The sequence below is a fragment of the Trachemys scripta genome, chromosome 2, assembly GCF_013100865.1.
Source record: "Trachemys scripta elegans isolate TJP31775 chromosome 2, CAS_Tse_1.0, whole genome shotgun sequence".
NCBI lineage: Eukaryota > Metazoa > Chordata > Testudines > Emydidae > Trachemys > Trachemys scripta.
In genome coordinates, this window is record NC_048299.1 from 75,147,314 (window position 1) to 75,165,283 (window position 17,970).

Here is a 17,970-nt window from a genome sequence, read left to right on the forward strand (position 1 = left end):
CTCCCCCGGCTGCAGGGAAACCAGTCTAGTCTATTGTGGAAACAAACAGTTCTTTAAATGCACAAGTATTAGTTACTTGACAGTTAAGAAATAGTTTATTGGGTAATTATTTATGAAAATAATAGGGACCAGTTCTTCCCAATATGACCCTGAGCTTCACTAGGGAGGGAGAAGTGGTGTCTTGCTTGAGTGGTGTTGTCAGGATGCAGCAAGCCTTTTGAAATATAAAAGTCTACCAGGCACAGGGGAGAGGAGTGCTTTATAGAGCTCTTCAGTTCTGGTACTTGTTAATTATTTCACAGGGTGAGCTCAAACACATAGGTAAGATAATTACCACTGCATGGCCTTGTGACCTCTCTCAAAATCGGGACTCTCACTCCTAAGGTTTCCATATTTTCTTTTTCAGTTCTAATTTTGTTTTCTGGTCTGGCTTCATTTTTCCTGTTAAATGCTAGAAACAGTTTTTCCAGGTCCTGTAAAAAATGCTTTACAGATGGGTATAAAACAGCTTCATAAGGTCGCAGGCTGGGAGCAGTTGTGATAAACCCAACTTTCTTGCATGTTCATTCCACTGATATCAGATCTGGACAGCTGCTATAGTTGTATGGTCAGAGTAAATTATTTATCTTTCTAAAGAGATTAAGATTAATATGTTTACCATAAACAATGTTGTCTTAATGTGCTGGGCTTTATTTGTGCCTGACTGTCACTACTAAATCTGAGGTTGCACTTTCCGTGATCTTAATCATCACAGATACTTGCCACAAATATTTTATTCACCAGCTGGCCTGCCATTATTGAAAAGGAAAATTGGATACTGATGACAGTATGTCCACTGGTAGTGAAAAGATTGTCTGCTTCCTGTCTTTGCATGTGAATCACGCTGTACTTTGTTGACCTCAGTTGATCTCCAGATGGATGTCCTTTTTTTCTGCTTTGTATAAGACTAGGCCATCATGTACAATGCAAATCTTTTCAAAGCATCTCTTTTTTTGCAGACCAGCCCTCAGTCCATAAATCATTTGTTTGAAAGCGTTAGCTAGCTTTCAGTCTCTCCTCCTCTTCATTGTCGTTCTACACACTACACCTTCATGCGTAACTGGGAGTCGCAATTTACTAAGACTCAATTCTATTTAAACCATGTTTCATTGACACCTTATCCTGACATGTACTATATAAGAAGAGCTTCTTACTGTGTGAGATCAAACCTCCTTAAACAGTTGTTTTGAGGTTTGGTTTGTTCCTGATGTTCCTAGTGTGTTTACTGTGGTCAAGTTTTTGCATTATTTAGTGGGATGTGATCTTCAAGTGGCTTGTGAGGAGGCATCCACTGGTCACATCTCCCTGGCTAAGGGGGAAAGAGAAGCAGAATTCTTCATTTGCTAAGTCCCAGGGGAGCCAGGGTAGGCTAGGGAAAGAGCACCGCGCTGGCTTCTGTTACATAAATTTAGATGCAATATATGGGCCACGAAGAGTCAAAGATGTTAACGTAACCCTGCAACTGTCCAACATTAAAAAATGTTAAACAAGGTTTGGGGTTTGGTATACAGAGACTTTGGCCTTCTTTGTACCCTGGCAAACACATCATTAAACAACCTTTTATTAAAGGCACAGAAAAGAAGGAAGAACAGTTAAAACATTTGAAATGTAAAATATTAGGGCTTTCCTTTTAACAACCTCTCTTGTTTCCGTTAGCTGTAGAGCAGTGTTTCCCAAACTTGGGATGCCGCTTGTGTAGGGAAAGCCCCTGGTGGGCTGGGTTGGTTTGTTTACCTGCCGCGTCCACTGGTCCGGCCAATCACGGCTCCCACTGGCTGCAGTTTGCTGCTCCAGGCCAATGGGAGCTGCTGGAAGCGGCACGGGCATCCAAAAGTCACCCATTGTTTCTTGCCAAGACCTCAATCCCACAAACACTTGCCTAATATTTATACTTGCAAAGGATTATGGGATTTGGCAAGAAGCTGCAGGTAGTTTTGGAGTCCTAGGTGGGGAAAAAGCTGAGAGCCTCTCTTCTAAATGAAGCAGAAGGTGCATATTATATTTAGCAAGAACTCAGGAGTAGAGTGGTGTGAATAAATGATTTTTTTTGTCTAGCTGGCAGTTCCAAAAAATTGAAAAAATTAATTTTGAGTCAAACAAAATGTTTTGTTTGATCTGAAATGAGAAGTTTTATTTTGACTTAAAACTGTTTTTAAGATTTTTAATTGAATCTTTTATAAATAAAGTTAAAGGAAATTTTTAAACAAAAAGTTGTTTCAAATCAAAACATTTCATTTAAAAATGTTGAAACAAAATGTTTCATTTTAGGGGAATTTTTTTGTTTTGGTTTGTTTTTTGTCCGAAACAATTTAAATTTTACATGAATTCGCAAAATGTTTGAGTCAAACTAAATCTGCATTTCCTCTCCTCCCCCGCAAAAAAAAGTTCTGATAGAAAAGTTTCACCCCATTCATGTCAGGAGACAAGAGTGTCAAGAGGGAAGGCCCAGCACTTTGATTAGCTGCCTGAGCACTGAGCTCAGACTGAGGGCTTGTCTACATTACAGTTATGTTGGTACAACATACATCTCTCAGGGGTGTGAATAAGCCACCCCCCTGAGCGATATAAATTACACCAATCTAAGCACTGGTGTGGACAGTGCTATATAGGCAAGCGAGCTTCTCCCGCCGACGTAGCTACTGCCTCTTGCAGAGCTGGTCTTATTATGCTGATGGGAAAGCTCTCTCCCATCGGCATAGAGTGTCCTCACCAGATGCTTCTAGTGTAGACTAGCCCTGAGTCTGCTCAGGCATCTGAAACAGTGAGTGCACAGTGTGTGCATGCTCAGAGGGTTAACCATGTATTAGCATAGAGCAACATGATACCTACAGGATGCTTACAGAGCATATTCCATCTAATATACTATAGCATCTGTGACATCGTCTAATTAAAATATACCCATGCAAATAATTATTTCTACCACTGTTATATAATTGCAACAAATCTTATACAAAATGTACCACATGGCCAGAAAGGGTTGAACAGCTTGCAGGCCAACTAACCCAAAGCCAACCTTTAGAGGCATGTTAGAAAGTATGTGGATGTTAATTAGGGCCATTCGATGTTAGATTGGCTAGAACTTTGAAATGTAAACCTCTATTGCTAGAGAATTAGAGGTGATACTAAGTGCATGTATCTTAGATGCTAGCCATGTAAACAGACAGTTTCTGTCTGTCACTATAACTATTAATTCAGAGATCAAAAGGGAATATTAACATTTAGATGAATCTTGGGTGAAATAATATCATTGTTTATATGTCTCTTTGAAGTTTGTGATAGATTGCCTAATGGATAAATTGCCCTACGTTAATTTGTGTAACTAATTACTGGTGGGATTTAGGAAACAGAAGGTTACATCAAAAGCCTATTGTTTACCCAGGACTGTATGGCCAAGTGAATGCTAGAAAACTGTATAAAAGACCCTTGGTTCCCAATCCTTTTTATCTCAGATCTGCTTAAGCTTCATCAGGGGAAGTTTGAGTCACAAAATGGAGATCCCAGTTCTGACTGGACCACCCTGAAATATAAACATTGGACTATAACCTATGGACTATTTCTGAAAAACTCTTTGCAACTACAAAACTCACCATCTCTGCTACAAGAACAGGAGTACTTGTGGCACCTTAGAGACTAACAAATTTATTAGAGCATAAGCTTTCGTGGACTACAGCCCACTTCTTCGGATGCATCCGAAGAAGTGGGCTGTAGTCCACGAAAGCTTATGCTCTAATAAATTTGTTAGTCTCTAAGGTGCCACAAGTACTCCTGTTCTTGTAGCAGAGATGGTGAGTTTTGTAGTTGCAAAGAGTTTTTCAGAAATAGTCCATAGGTTATAGTCCAATGTTTATATTTCAGGGTGGTCCAGTCAGAACTGGGATCTCCATTTTGTGACTCAAACTTCCCCTGATGAAGCTTAAGCAGATCTGAGATAAAAAGGATTGGGAACCAAGGGTCTTTTATACAGTTTTCTAGCATTCACTTGGCCATACAGTCCTGGGTAAACAATAGGCTTTTGATGTAACCTTCTGTTTCCTAAATCCCACCNACAGACTAACACGGCTGCTACTCTGATACCTGTCATCTCTGCTATGAATATGATCTCAGAAACTGTACTCATGCCTGTATTTGTTTTGATCTTTTAACCATATTCTCTTTTGTTTTTTAATAAATTTTAATTTAGTTGTTAAGAATTGGCTGTAAGCGTGTATTTTGGCAAGATCTGGAATATTCATTAACCTGGGAGGAGGTAATGTGTCGGATCCTTTGGGATTGGTAGAACCTTTCTTATATGATGAAATAAGATTTTCATTAATCCTCATTATATCTGACTTGGGTCCCTAGGTGGTGGTCTGAAGCTGGGTTACTTTAAGGGAACTGTGGTGTTGACTTCTGAGTAACCAGTGATTTTTTAATAAAGAAGCTGTTTTGTGCTGGCTTGGTAAACCTAAGTATTGGAATATCCACCAGCCTTGGGGATTGTCTACCCCATTCTTTGCAGTTCACCCTAATGGAGTGACCTCAGCTGGGTTCCTGGTTACAGTGGTGTAGTCTGGCTTGGATACACATTACCACAGGTTAATTGGGTTTTTGGATCAGAACCACATGGTTGTAACAATTAATTTTGATATTGGAGAGTTTAAGGGTTAAAAATCAGTTACAGCACGTGACCCAGGGTCGTAGGAAGATCCTGCCAGAAAAAGCCTGGAAGATTTGTGCTCACAGAGGGGGCTGTCTTTTAAGAAAAAAGCCCCAGAGCAAGAACTGAAAAATCTGCTAATGACTAGTGGTCAGGAAGCAGACCCAGCGAAAACGCTTGCCGTAAGAAACCAGCTGCAGTTTGAACATAAACGAAGAATGACATATATTCGATTGCAGGAACTAGAAGCTAAGGCAAAAGTGGACAACTTAAGCTCAAACTCAAGAGAATGAAGGAACAACAGGAACTCCTTTCAACAGCAAAGATGGGGATAGAATCTATCCAGTTTATAACAATGTTATTATGGTCTTTGACTCTAAGCAGTTGTCTGTGTGTAACCAAATATACCCCAACACTGCCATCTTTTATGTAAATGCTTTTACTGTAAGCTCAGGTGAAGGTAACCCCATAACTTGTGTAGAGCATGTAAAAGTCAATCATAAAAGCTGTTTAGGGCAAAATACAGCTTCTAATATCACTCTTGTTAAAGCAGATCTTGTCAAAGAGGAAGATTACTTACCAGATCAGAGTGTGAATATTGTAATCCTCTGAGTTTACTGTAAGTGTGCCTTTAGCCAGAATTCACCTTGAATGAAATGCTATTAAACATGAAATTATAGTGGGTGTAAGAAAGTTATTGCCTAACGATCTTTTGATTGGGGATGATATTAAAGCTTTGTTCAGTCAGGTTAATATCATAAATCAGTGACAGAAAAGAAATTATCCTAAACCTGTGTCTAATAGGGGCAATTATTTACCTATGGAGGGTTTTCTTCAAATATGTGTCTGAGGAAGATAGCTGTTTGTCTGTGAATAAAGTTTCTGAATGTCTGTCTAATATCTCAGAAGTGAATCTGGAATTAGGTTTCAGAGTAGCAGCCGTGTTAGTCTGTATCCGCAAAAAGAACAGGAGTACTTGTGGCACCGTAGAGACTAACAAATTTATTTGAGCATAAGCTTTCGTGGGCTACAGCCCACTTCATCGGATGCATATAGAATGGAACATATAGTGAGGAGATATATATATACATACAGAGAACATATCTCCTCACCATATGTTCCAGTCTATGGATCCGATGAAGTGGGCTGTAGCCCACGAAAGCTTATGCTCAAATAAATTTGTTAGTCTCTAAGGTGCCACAAGTACTCTTGGAATTAGATAAAGCACAGAAAGTATTCATTGATCAGAGAAATGTTTTTCTAGAGCAAATTAAAGTTGGTGATCAGGTTAAAACCCCTAGCTGAGGAAGAAAGGGGTACATTCTTGGTCAGTGTTGGATTGTTGGCTAGTAAAGCTGGTGAAAGCGAGCCTAACCAATGTAAAAGTCATCCGCTTAAGGTAGCTCAGTATGATGAGCTGCTGTCTGTGAAAAGCAGCAATGTGTTTGTTGGAAGTTACAACTTGCCTGTTAAAGAAGCTGTCCCCATTCTCCAAGCAATTTTCTGTGAACAGCCATGTGTGCCGGGACAAGGGAAACAATATCAAAAGCGGTTTGTCTGTTAAATGGGAATGTTTCTCCAGCTCTTCTGTCTGTAAAGGAGACAGAAGAAGCCTGTCAGCCTATGATGGTTGAAAGTTTGTCAGTTGTCTCAGAGCTGATTCTGAATTTAACTGAAGCCCAGGACAGAATATTCCTAAGTTTGTGCCTACTAGGGGGAATTACACTGTAACTAGGTTGCATCCAGTTAATGTCATAAATAGCTCTCAGGGACTAAGCAATTCTGATGCTTCTATTTTGCCTGTTGCTACTGTGTTGCTGAGTAAAGATATGACAACCTTGTCTGATCAGGTTGATATCATAGCCAGGGCACGAGGAAAGCATGAAGGTGATTTGACTATGTTACTCACTGACTGTGTGGAAACCTGTAACAAGGAAGGGTACGTCTTCACTTACCGGAGGGTCCGGCGGCAGGCAATCGATGTTCTGGGATCGATTTATCGCGTCTGGTTAAGACACGATAAATTGATCCCGGATCGATCCCGGAAGTGCTCACCGTAAACGCCGGTACTCCAGCTTGGCGAGAGGAGTACGCGGCATCGACGGGGGAGCCTCCGTGCCGCGTCTGGACCCGCGGTAAGTTCGGACTAAGGTACTTCGAATTCAGCTACTTTATTAACGTAGCTGAATTTGCGTACCTTAGTCCGAAGTGGGGACTTAGTGGGGACCAGGCCGAAGAGGCTGCTTTTAACCTTTTGAACATGGAGTCTAGTAGCTTGCCTGAAATGGAGTTGTGTAAAAATCCTTCTGATGGGCCAGAGGTGATTCTGGATGTAAGTGAAACTCAGAAGGAGTTTGGTAATTTGTCTGTTGTGCCAAAGTCAGTTCTGGATATAAATAAAGCTCAGAAAGAATCTGTTGCATTTCATAATATTGCAGGAGGGAAGAAATTTCTTAGTGGAGTCTTTGAAGTGTGTAAAAAGTCAATAGCTGTGCCTAATGGGGGTGAAAAGGTATTATTACTTCCATTAACTCTTAATGGGCCATTGTTGATAGTAAACAGTCTCTCTTCTGAGGAAAGTGTGTTGGTGCTTAATGGCCAAAGTCTTTCAAGTAAAAATGAATCCATTGAATTTGCTTTGGAAAAATCTAGTGTGGATAGCTTAAAGGAGGCTTTGTTAACTAATATTGGAAGTGAACAATCTGTGTCTCAGGTTCAAGGAAAAGGCTGGATTCCTGGCTTTACACAGCACAGGAGCCTTGTGAATAGACCCATAGACACTTTGGATTTGTCATGTGATTTCTTAGTAAGCTATAATGTATCTGATGCCTTGTAGATGCAGAAATTGGTAGCTGAAAAGCAGGAGAACTGTAGTTCAAACATAATGTAGAAAATGGTTTTGTCACTTTAAGGATGGTGTCCAGGCAAGTTACCTAACTAACAAGGCAAAAAAGAAAGGCGAGTTAACCCTTGAAAGGCCATGTGCCCTTACAGACTTGCCTCACTCATCTCTAAAATACCAAAAAAAAAAAAAAAAACCCCACAAAAGTGGTTAAACTGGAAGCCTATGTTAAGGAAAACCCTAAGGTAAAGAAAAGCTACAAAGGTTCAAAAGGTATATTAAACAAGCTGATCTAAAGAATAATTTATTTAAACAAAAGGCTTGGCATAACACAAATAATTGTAAATGTACACTTGTGATAGAACTGATGTTATTGCTAATGATTGTAACTAACTTGTTGCTGATACCAAAAACTGTAAAAATGTACAATGTGTATGGTCTTTTGGAAAAACCTTTGAACATGTTAAGAGTGGTACATAATAGAAACCCTTATGATTATGCTGTTTTTGGTGTAACAAGATCACACTTTGTATTAAAAGGCCTAATAATGTTGAGGTTTCACAGCTAATGCCTGTATACAATCCTAAAACTTTCCACAGCAGAAAAACCACTACAAGCTTGAACTGCTATGCACAAAGGGAAACTGAAGTACAACACCTCACAGCCTTCGTGGCTGAATGCCAGAGTAAATGCTCTCTGAAGAACATTAATGGCTATGTTAAGTCAACACATAGATCAAACCCTGGAATCACTAAAGTGTTTCACAAAGTATTGACTAAGGTTTTTAACTTGGGCCAAAGCCTTGCAAGGAATTCAGTATAAATACAGCTCATAACAATGTTGGAAGATCTTTAAGTTGTATCCAGGAGCTCTAATTGCTCTCTTCTACACCAATCTCGCATTGGGGGTGTGACATTGTCTAATGAAAATATAACCATGCAAATAATTATTTCTACCACTTATATAATTGAAACAAATTTTATACAAAGTGTAATGTGTCAGATCCTTTGGGATTGGTAGAACCTTTTTTTATATGATGAAATAAGATTTTCATTAATCCTCATCAGGGCCGCCCAGAGGATTCAGGGGGCCTGGGTCTTTGACGACAGGGGTCCTTCTGCTCTGGGTCTTCGGGGCACTTCGGTGGCGGGTCCCAGAGCAAGTGAAGGACCTGTTGCCAAATTGCCGCTGAAGACCCAGAGCGGAAGAAGCTCCGGGTCTTTGGCAGCGAGTCCTTCACTTACTGAAGGACCTGCCGCTGAAGACCTGCCAAAAACTCTCGTGGGGGCCCCTGAAAACTCTCGTGGGGGCCCCTGTGGGGCCTGGGGCAAATTGCCTCACTTCCCCCCCGCTCTCCTCCCCACGGGCAGCTCTGATCCTCATCATATCTGACTTGGGTGCCTAGGTGGAAGCCCAAGGCTGGATTACTTTAAGGGAACTGTGGTGTTGACTTCTGAGTAACCAGTAAAGAAGCTGTTTTGTGCTGGCTTGGTAAACCGAAGTATTGGAATATCCACCAGCTTTGGGGATTGTCTACCCCATTCTTTGCAGTTCACCCTAATAGAGTGACCTCAGCTGGCTTCCCTGGGACCCCAGCATCAATAGAACTGGTTTGTCTTATTAAGATCATTCTGCAATGCATTTTATGTACTTTATATAGTTTCTCCCCAACTCATAGGATAATGTATTTAAGTTTTAAAATTGGTCTTAGCAAAGACGTTTCAGTGGTAGGGGAGGTAGCGTTCAGAAAGAGCAATTTGAAAATGACAGTAAAGCACAGAGATACGTTTTTATCTCAGGCACTGATTTGGGCCATGTTATATTCTTCTGAAGAAAAACTGAGGGAGGGGGACAGAGGGTCCAGAAAGCTTCATACTGCTCAGCTTATGGAGTTTCTTTCTACTGCTCCCCTAAAAGTGGAAGGGCTTGGGGGCAGTGGAAGTGCTCAAGCCAAAGGATCCAAGCCTGAGGTGTCCAGGTGTCTGTGGGAAACTCCTCTCCCATCTTTGCAGATCTGCGGGATTTTGCAGGGAAGGCTTAACCTCTGTAATGAGCTATTCCTCTGCCCCTCCCTGAACAGTCTGTGCTGCTATCGACTGCTTTGCCCAGGAGTTGTGCTTGAGAAGCCATGGGGAAGCCTGAGATAATGAGCAGCATTAACTTGTGTGAAAACAATATATGTTAAGCCACCTACAGCATCTGGAGGGGAGCAAACCATGGAAATGATTGGCTCCCACCCCTCTCTCCTGACAAGCAGAGCCTCAACGCCATAGGGGTTGGAGGGACTTTGACAGTCTCTGATGCAGCAGGCAATCATGAAGCAGAGCTCATATATTCGTGGAATTTAAACGCGAAAAGGGATATTTGGATCCATCTAGTAGGGTCTCCTACATAACACAGACCATAGAATTAATAGTCGCTGCCCCTCATTTTCTCATTCCCTCCTCTGCACAGGACCAACCCACCTGGCTCCCCTCTGCTCCTGTCAGTACAGGGGGCCATCCAGCCCTTTAAGTCCTAATGTTTACCAAATATATTTTCTTCCATCTGCTAACATTCTGTGCTTTGTACTCTGGAGTTCAGTTCCAATCCTGGCCAGACCTTGAGGGTAGTATTAGAGAGCAGGCAGCGTTTCGAGGGCAGCTGGGAACTGGGCAGAAAGAGCAGAAGCAGCGCTTCAGCCATGTCACAAAAACAACATATGAAATCTTCCCATCTGAGCTTGCAAAAATAGATGGGCCTGGGCTCTGTTGCTGTGGTTCAACATTTCTTTTTTTTCTGGTCAATAGGTTGTTGTCACATAGTTTACACAAGCTAAAACATTTTAAAAAAAGACGTCTCTCTGCCCATTTCAACAATTTCCATTGCCTGTGCTGAATACATGGCTCAAACTTGTGTATTTCATGGGTCAGGAAAGGGGGTGGAAATAGGGTTGCCAATGTTCTAATCACACAAAACTGATCACCCTTCCCCCCGCTGCTGCCCTGCCTCTAGGTGGAGAGGAGGTGGGAATTGAACATTGAATTAGGAGAAGCATACTTGTGGCATTTGCTCATAGATTCAGTAATGTCAGTTTGTGTTACTATTGGTCTTATCTCTATTGGCATGCTCCATTTCTAAATTCATTATTGTTTTTATTCATTGATGTCTGTTTTAACCAAAGTAACATCTGAATATTTTACATCCGTATGGTTGAGATTTTCAAAGCCAAATGAGGGATTTAGGGACACAGCTCCCATTTTTCTTAATTTTAAGCCCCTATTCATCTTTGAACATCTTAACCCTAGCTCAAGGTAGATTTTGATTCATGCAGAAACAAAAGCTCATTGTGTACGCATACATCAGCACCAGTTCATTTTGGCTCTGATCATGTTCCCATTCAAGTCAATAGACTAACTCTCATCCACTCCAGGATCAAATACTTTATTCCCTATAGTGAGTGAGAAAAATATGATAATAAAATACTGTTCATAGTATTTAAAATGTAAACCTGACCACAGGATTGGGAATAGGAATATTTGCTGAGTCAGCACTGATTTGTATGAGTCCCATCAAATTATATGTATTGGATTTGACTGTTCCTGATCCAGTTAGGTTGTCAGATTATCTATATTCATTCCAATATCAGTCTGTCTGCATCTGAATGCAAATGTCCATATGGTGGATGGAGTGTTTTGAAAGATCAAGGCATGGTGAAGTATAATGCAGTCCTGTATGCAGCTAGGAAACATCATACAAGCTACTGTCCTTAAATTCATTAAGATGCTATAGAAACTTTCTTATTAAAGACTAACAAGCTCTTTATCAGGCAGATGTTCTGTATGTTTCTCATGGCTTTATTTTCTTTTTTTCTAGGGAGGCTTTCATAATGGACAACCAGAAAACACTACTTCTTCTTTTTGCAGCCACCTTCTGCTCCACTGACCAGACAACTGGTAATACAATATGTGCCTGCTCCTGTTCCCATTGAAGTCATCGGCAAAGCTCCCTTTGCCCTTAATGGAAGCAGGATTGAGCCTTGTGCTTCTTATCCATTCAAATATATGTAAAAAAACAAAACCCTGGTGCCATTTAATTCTTTGTGTAATTCCAGACAGCTCTTGCAACATAATTTCACCAGGAGTGCATTTGCATTAGAATATTAAAGACAATTCCACATAATTAAATTTAAGGCAAATAGTTCAGTGGTTTTTCTTTTTCTTTTTGGGGTTTTTTTTGTTTGTTTTTCAGTTCAAGTGTACTGATATTCAGTGCTTTCAAAATTTAGGGGAAAACTCTTATTACTAAATACAAATGAGCATGCAAGAGCTGACAATTAGCACATTTATATTTGGGAGTAGACTCATGCCAGCTTTGCCTATTATTCCATCAATACATGCAGTTCAGATCTAGTACTGATTGCTAATTGCAAGGCTGCCCAGCTTATCAACGCTGGATAGGTTATAGCACTCCAACATTTTGACTGTTGTAATCAACTCTTTAGCTCTTTGGGAGATGGAAGAATTGAGGAAGGCAATCTCTCAGTATGCAGGTCGTCTTCCTTATGTCTAACAATTCAGGGGGTCATAACCATTTTACCCTTTTGTCAGGTGGTGACCTGCCATTTTGGAATGACTAAAAACCCAAGGCCCTAATACTGCAAGTATTTATTGCATGACATAATGGATACTCCTGTTTAAATCAATATGACTAAAGGCTAGTCTACCTGTTGGGATAATGCACACTCTGGGATGTGATTTCTGAAGTGCACTGGTGTGTTGCCCATTAATTGGTCTGTGTGGTCCCAGCTAGTGGGCACTAAAGGTTGTCTAGTTCATTTTATCGTAGTACTGTTTGAAATGCTTTAGAAGTCACACTGCCATGCTGTGTGCATTACCCTGCTGTGTAGACAAGCCCATAATCCCATGCTAATAAACACTATGCCTCGTAGTAAATGATTGTAGTATTGGGCCCATAAAACACATGTGAGTAACTTTCCCTGTGATCTAAAACTGCAGCAAGACAACACACCATCACCAAACCACAAATACTGGGTATTGTGGTGGAAGATGCTTAAGTGCATATATCAATAGGCATGCATGTGTATACTTTACCATCTTTTCTTGTGACCAGGCCAGATAAGTAAGTCAGGTATGTGTGAATTTCAATATCCTGTCTGTTCATAAGAATGGACCTGCAAACGCACATTGCATCATCCCTTTGCATTCTTGTGATCCCAGGAACTTGCACATCCATGACCACTGGCTTCAGTATGTAGGGTTTGCAGGTGAACTGATAGCTGGAATTTCAACAGGCAGGAGTGGTGGATTTTTACTGATTTTTTATTTTAAGTAGCCATTTTTTCCCCTGGAAGCAAACAGGAACTGAGATTGTAATATTAGATAAAGCATCCAGTAATAATTGAAAAAAGTTATGTTTCTTCAGTCTGCAGGGAAGCTTCTGTTGCAGACATTGTATTCCTCGTGGATGGATCCTGGAGTATAGGAAAAGAGAACTTCAAAAACATTCAAGACTTCTTGTACATCATGGTCAGCAGCTTTGATGTTGGGGAAGATAAAATCCGGATAGGTCTGGTTCAGTACAGTGATGCTCCACGCACTGAGTTCCTCTTGAACACTTACCACCGCAAGGAAGACATCTTGGAGAAGATACAGAAATTATCCTACAAAGGAGGGGGCACAAAAACTGGGGAGAGCTTACAGTTCCTGCTGGAGAATCACTTCAAGGAAACTGCTGGAAGTCGAAGGGAGGAAGGCGTTCCCCAGATTGCAGTGGTGATAACAGATGGGCAGGCTCAGGATAACATCCAAGAACCGGCCAAGGAAATCAAGGACGCAGGCGTCACACTGTATGCCATTGGCATCAAAGGTGCTAGTTTGGTGGAGCTTCAAGAGATAGCTAGTGATCCAGATGACAAGCACGTCTATGAAGTGGAAGACTTCACTGATCTGCAGGATATCTCTCATAATATGCTACAGGTGCTTTGTACCACAGTAGAAGAGGTGAACCAAATTGCCCACGTCTCCCCAGGTATGCCCACAAGCCCCTGTTCCCCTCCCCCACTCTTTTCTCTTCCATGTTCATAGGTGAAGTGTTTAAAACTATGACATGCAATCAAATCATGGGTCTTAACTTCATGCATCTTCCTTATCCCTTTCTCTATCTCATGCAGGCACTCTGAGGAACTAACTTTTAACACACACTTACTGTGACAAGTTCCTACAAGTATCTGTTTAGCTTAAATTATCCAAAACAGCACCATGGGTTGGTAGACTCTAAACACAAACCTACTTTGCTGAGTCAAAAATAAAAAAATCAGTTTGAAAACCAGTTAGTTTTGGTTGGTAGGGGGAAAGTCAACTTATCCTATAGTATAAAGATAGCTCACAACTGTGAAAGAAATGAAACAACTTGCCTTTTCATTTTTTGTGTCACCTTTCCCATGTAGTTTGCAGAAAAGCCACCTTCGCAGACATCGTATTTTTAGTGGATTCTTCAACAAGTATTGGCCAAGAAAACTTTCAGAAAGTGAAGAACTTCCTCTACACCCTGGTTTCAAGCCTCAATGTGAGCAGCGATCAGATCCGGGTTGGACTGGCCCAGTACAGTGATGAGACCTTCAAGGTGTTCTTGCTGAATCAATATTCACTGAAAACTGACATTCTGGAACAGATACAGAATTTGCCATATAGGAGTGGAGGGAGTTACACAGGCACAGCTCTGGATTTTGTCAGGACAACATATTTCACTGAGTCTGCTGGTAGCAGAGCTCTGGAAAACGTCCCCCAGGTAGTCATCCTGGTCACCGATGGGGAATCCAGCGATGAGGTCAAAATACCAGCCAACAAATTGAAAGCCACAGGCATCTCTGTCTATGTGGTTGGGATCAATGTCCAGAATACAACCGAGCTTCAGGAAATAGCCAATAAGCCTTTAAATAAATTTCTGTTTAATATTGACAGTTATGATGTCCTTCAAGATCTCCCCAGAAGCCTTTTGCAAACCATGTGCTTTGCAGTAGAGAGCCAGATTAAAGGTAAATAACTTGCCCTTACAATGGTGGCATTTCTGACACTTTTGGTGCACCAAAGCCAGGGCCGGCTCCAGGGTTTTGGCCGCCCCAAGCAGTCGGAAAAAAAAAAAAAAAAGCCGCGATCGCGATCTGCGGCGCCAATTCAGCAGGAGGTCCTTCGCTCTGAGGCAGAGTGAGGGACCATCCGCTGAATTTCCGCAGAATATCTGGACGTGCCGCCCCTCTCTGGAGTGGCTGTCCCAAGCACCTGCTTGACAAGCTGGTGCCTGGAGCCGGCCCTGACCAAAGCAACAATCCTGATTCTGATCTGATTTACACCAGTTGGTGTAGCTCCACTGGCTTTGATGGAGTTAATCTTGATTTGGGTCCCAATTCAGGAAAGCATCTCTATTGAGGAGGGGAGCTTTAGCCTGTACTTTAAGCATGTAGGTGAGTTCCATTGAAGTCAGTGGGTTTTAAGTATATACCTGAAAGTTAAGCTCATGCTTAAGGGCTTTTCCAAGTCAGGGCTTAAGTCTAATCAGGCTCAGGCTCACAGATTAGGTGAAATAGCTAAAATTCCATCTGACTAGAACTGGTCGAGAATTTTCTGATGAAGTTTTTTCTTTAAATAAAATCAATGTAGTTTTCGATGAACACTTGTTATTTTCCCAACATTTTTCATTTTGAGATTGGCTTTTCTCCACTTTCCAACTCTTTTGAACCCTTTTCAAGAATTTGGAAAACAAAGTGTGTGTGGGGGGGGGGGGGGGGGTAGTAACTATATTTTCACAGCATTGAATTGTGTTGATTAAACAATCAAATGTATGAAAAGCATTTTTTCTCTACTTTCTCAATTCCCCTTCCTTTTTCCAATGGGGGAAAAGGAGGGAACGTAAAAATGAGGGGATTTCTCCCCAAATTTGAAAAAAACAAAAAACATTTTTTCAGTTTAAAATGAAACAATTTTTAGTTTGAAATAGCATTGTGATACTAAATGAAAACTTTTGTGTCCATTTGACGTTTCCCAAGGAAAATCACATTTCTGTAGGGATTTTTTTCTCTCAAAAAATATCTGAGAGGAAAGGTGATCCAGTTGCAAGGATACTACCCTGGGACTCAGACAGTGGTTTTATTCCCCGCTCAGCCACAGACTGCCTGTGTGACCGTGGGCAAGTCACTTAATCTCTCTCTGCCTCAGTTCCCTGTATTTACAATGGGGTATTAGCATTTCCCTACCTCACAGGAGTCTTGTGAGGATAAATGCATTAAAGATTACAAGGAGCTCAGATAGTAGCTCCTTCGGGTACAGCTACGCTTACGGCAGAATGTAGAGTAAAGACACTGCACTCTCAGGTAGCATGGGTATAAATAGCAGTGTAGACGAGAACGTCTGCATGCCTGAACCCCCAGGGTATGTACTCCACATGCCCAAGCAGGCCTCCCATGTTTACACAGCTATTTTTAGCAGTGTAGTGTCCCACTGCCTCCCTGCTGCTGGAGCCTTTCACTGCCACAATGAAAGGCTCCAGCAATGGAGAAAAACTCTGGCAGAGAGGAGGCAGTGGGAAAAGGCCTTTCGCCGCAGTGTGTATATACACACCACAGTAACACGTGTGGATGCAGCCTGCCTTTCACGTCCGTGTGCAGCTACATGTGTTATGCCTATATGCTACATGTTGCTGTAAGTGTAGCCTTAGATAGACATATCCTTAGCTAGATAAACTCCTTCAATGGAAATGATATCTCAATAACAAAAGTAGAAGTGCAGTTTGGTATATGGGTATACAAGCTTTGATTTAACAGAACGGAAAGCCCTAGAGCATAAAGATCAGTGGCTCACTCCTCCTGTAGAAGTAAATGGAAGATTCAGTGGGAGCAAGACTAGGACCCCACGTATATAAATATAGTCAGATGTAGATTTGGTCAGAAATGGGATTTTTTTTCCCCCATGGAAGTTTCACAGGGATAGCTTCGTGGGATGCTTGTCTATACCAGAGAGCTGCAGGAACAATGGTCATATAATGTTATTTCATCATAATTCAGCACCATCCATGCAATAGGCTGTAGAATTCTCAATTTAAAATAGTAGAGAACAACGAGTGCAGTAGTTACAATTTCAGTTTAGTTTACAATTCAAATCCAGACGTGATTCCAAGTTGACAGCCACCCCTTTCACTAATTTGTCACACTTTTTCTTTCTCTTCAGCATTTACAAAGCACTATGCTGACGTTGTTTTCCTCGTTGACTCTTCTGTGAATATGGGGTCTTCTACCTTTGAGCAAATAAAAAATTTCATCTACCAAATTGTTGACCAGCTCGATGTTGGGATTGACAAGTACAGGGTCGGCCTAGCCCAGTATAGCAGGGAAGGCCGTGTGGAGTTTTTACTGAATACCTATAAGATCAAGGAAGATGTGCTCAACCACATCCAGGGGCGTGTCACATTCCTGGGGGGCCCTTTGCAGACAGGAAGTGCCCTGGAGTTTCTGCACGAAGTCTTTTTCAAAGAAGAGGCTGGAAGCCGAATTAGCCATGGCACCCCCCAGTTTGCAGTGGTCATCACCTCTGCCAAATCAAAGGATGACGTCGCAGAAGCTGCAGAGGAGCTGAAAAAGATCGGAGTGAAAGTCATCTCGGTCGGTGTCCAAAATTCTGATCGGGAAGAAATGGAAGTGATAGCCACCTCTCCCTTGGTTTACCAAGTCAATGGAGGGCAGAGCGTCAGTCAGCTGCACCAGGACATTACTAATGTTTTGGAAGCACCAGTTCAACAACAGTATGACTCTGCCCTAGATGCAAAAGTGCCAGCAGGTATAGTATGTCACCAGAGTGAAAACAGCCGCTTGAATATATTTGTAGGTAGAGAAACTCTATAATTCACCCATAAACAAGAGAAATATCAAAGGACTAGGTAGAAGGGGGCAGAATGCAGATGACTGAATTTAGTGCTTGTGAAAGGTTGGACCGCCTATGTAGCCACATGGCAGTAAGGATGCGGCATCTGTGTACGTAAAGTTGCTAATACTTACACTGCATATAACCAATGCAGGTTAATTCTGCTCTCAGTTACACCCAGGAGTTCCTATTATTGATTTCAGAGGGGTGGCCCATTGTGAATAAGAGGAGGATTTTGCCCAGTGTTTTTCTGTTCACTTTTTTCCTAGAGATTGTCCATAGCAAGAGGCTCCAGATTCAGATCCAAAGAAGAACTTCCCTAAAGTCCTGTGGTAGTTTGATTAGGTGTTTTGGTTTGGCTGCGAGAGAGAGAGAGAGACTCAATCTGCAAACTTCCCCAAAATTTGGACAAAAGGGAGTTTAATATCCCCTTATATCTGTTTAATATCTGATTCAGACTTATTTTAAAATGGGCCTGAACCATGAAGTTCAGATCTAAATCTGAACTCTCTGAAGTTTGTAGGATTTTGGAGCGGGTTTTC

The 17,970-nt window shown here is 41.5% G+C and overlaps 1 protein-coding gene across 1 annotated transcript in view; it reads left to right on the top strand.

The window, feature by feature from the left end:
* The window catches only part of LOC117872446 (collagen alpha-6(VI) chain-like), a 127,471-nt gene that overhangs the window by 7,490 nt on the left and 102,011 nt on the right, over window positions 1-17,970 (top strand). The window contains exons 2-5 of the mRNA XM_034760901.1: window positions 11,373-11,452; window positions 12,942-13,547; window positions 13,966-14,553; window positions 16,739-17,344. Coding sequence (XP_034616792.1) covers window positions 11,386-11,452; window positions 12,942-13,547; window positions 13,966-14,553; window positions 16,739-17,344 — 1,867 coding nt within the window. The 5' untranslated portion in view covers window positions 11,373-11,385. The remainder of the gene's footprint in view (window positions 1-11,372; window positions 11,453-12,941; window positions 13,548-13,965; window positions 14,554-16,738; window positions 17,345-17,970) is intronic.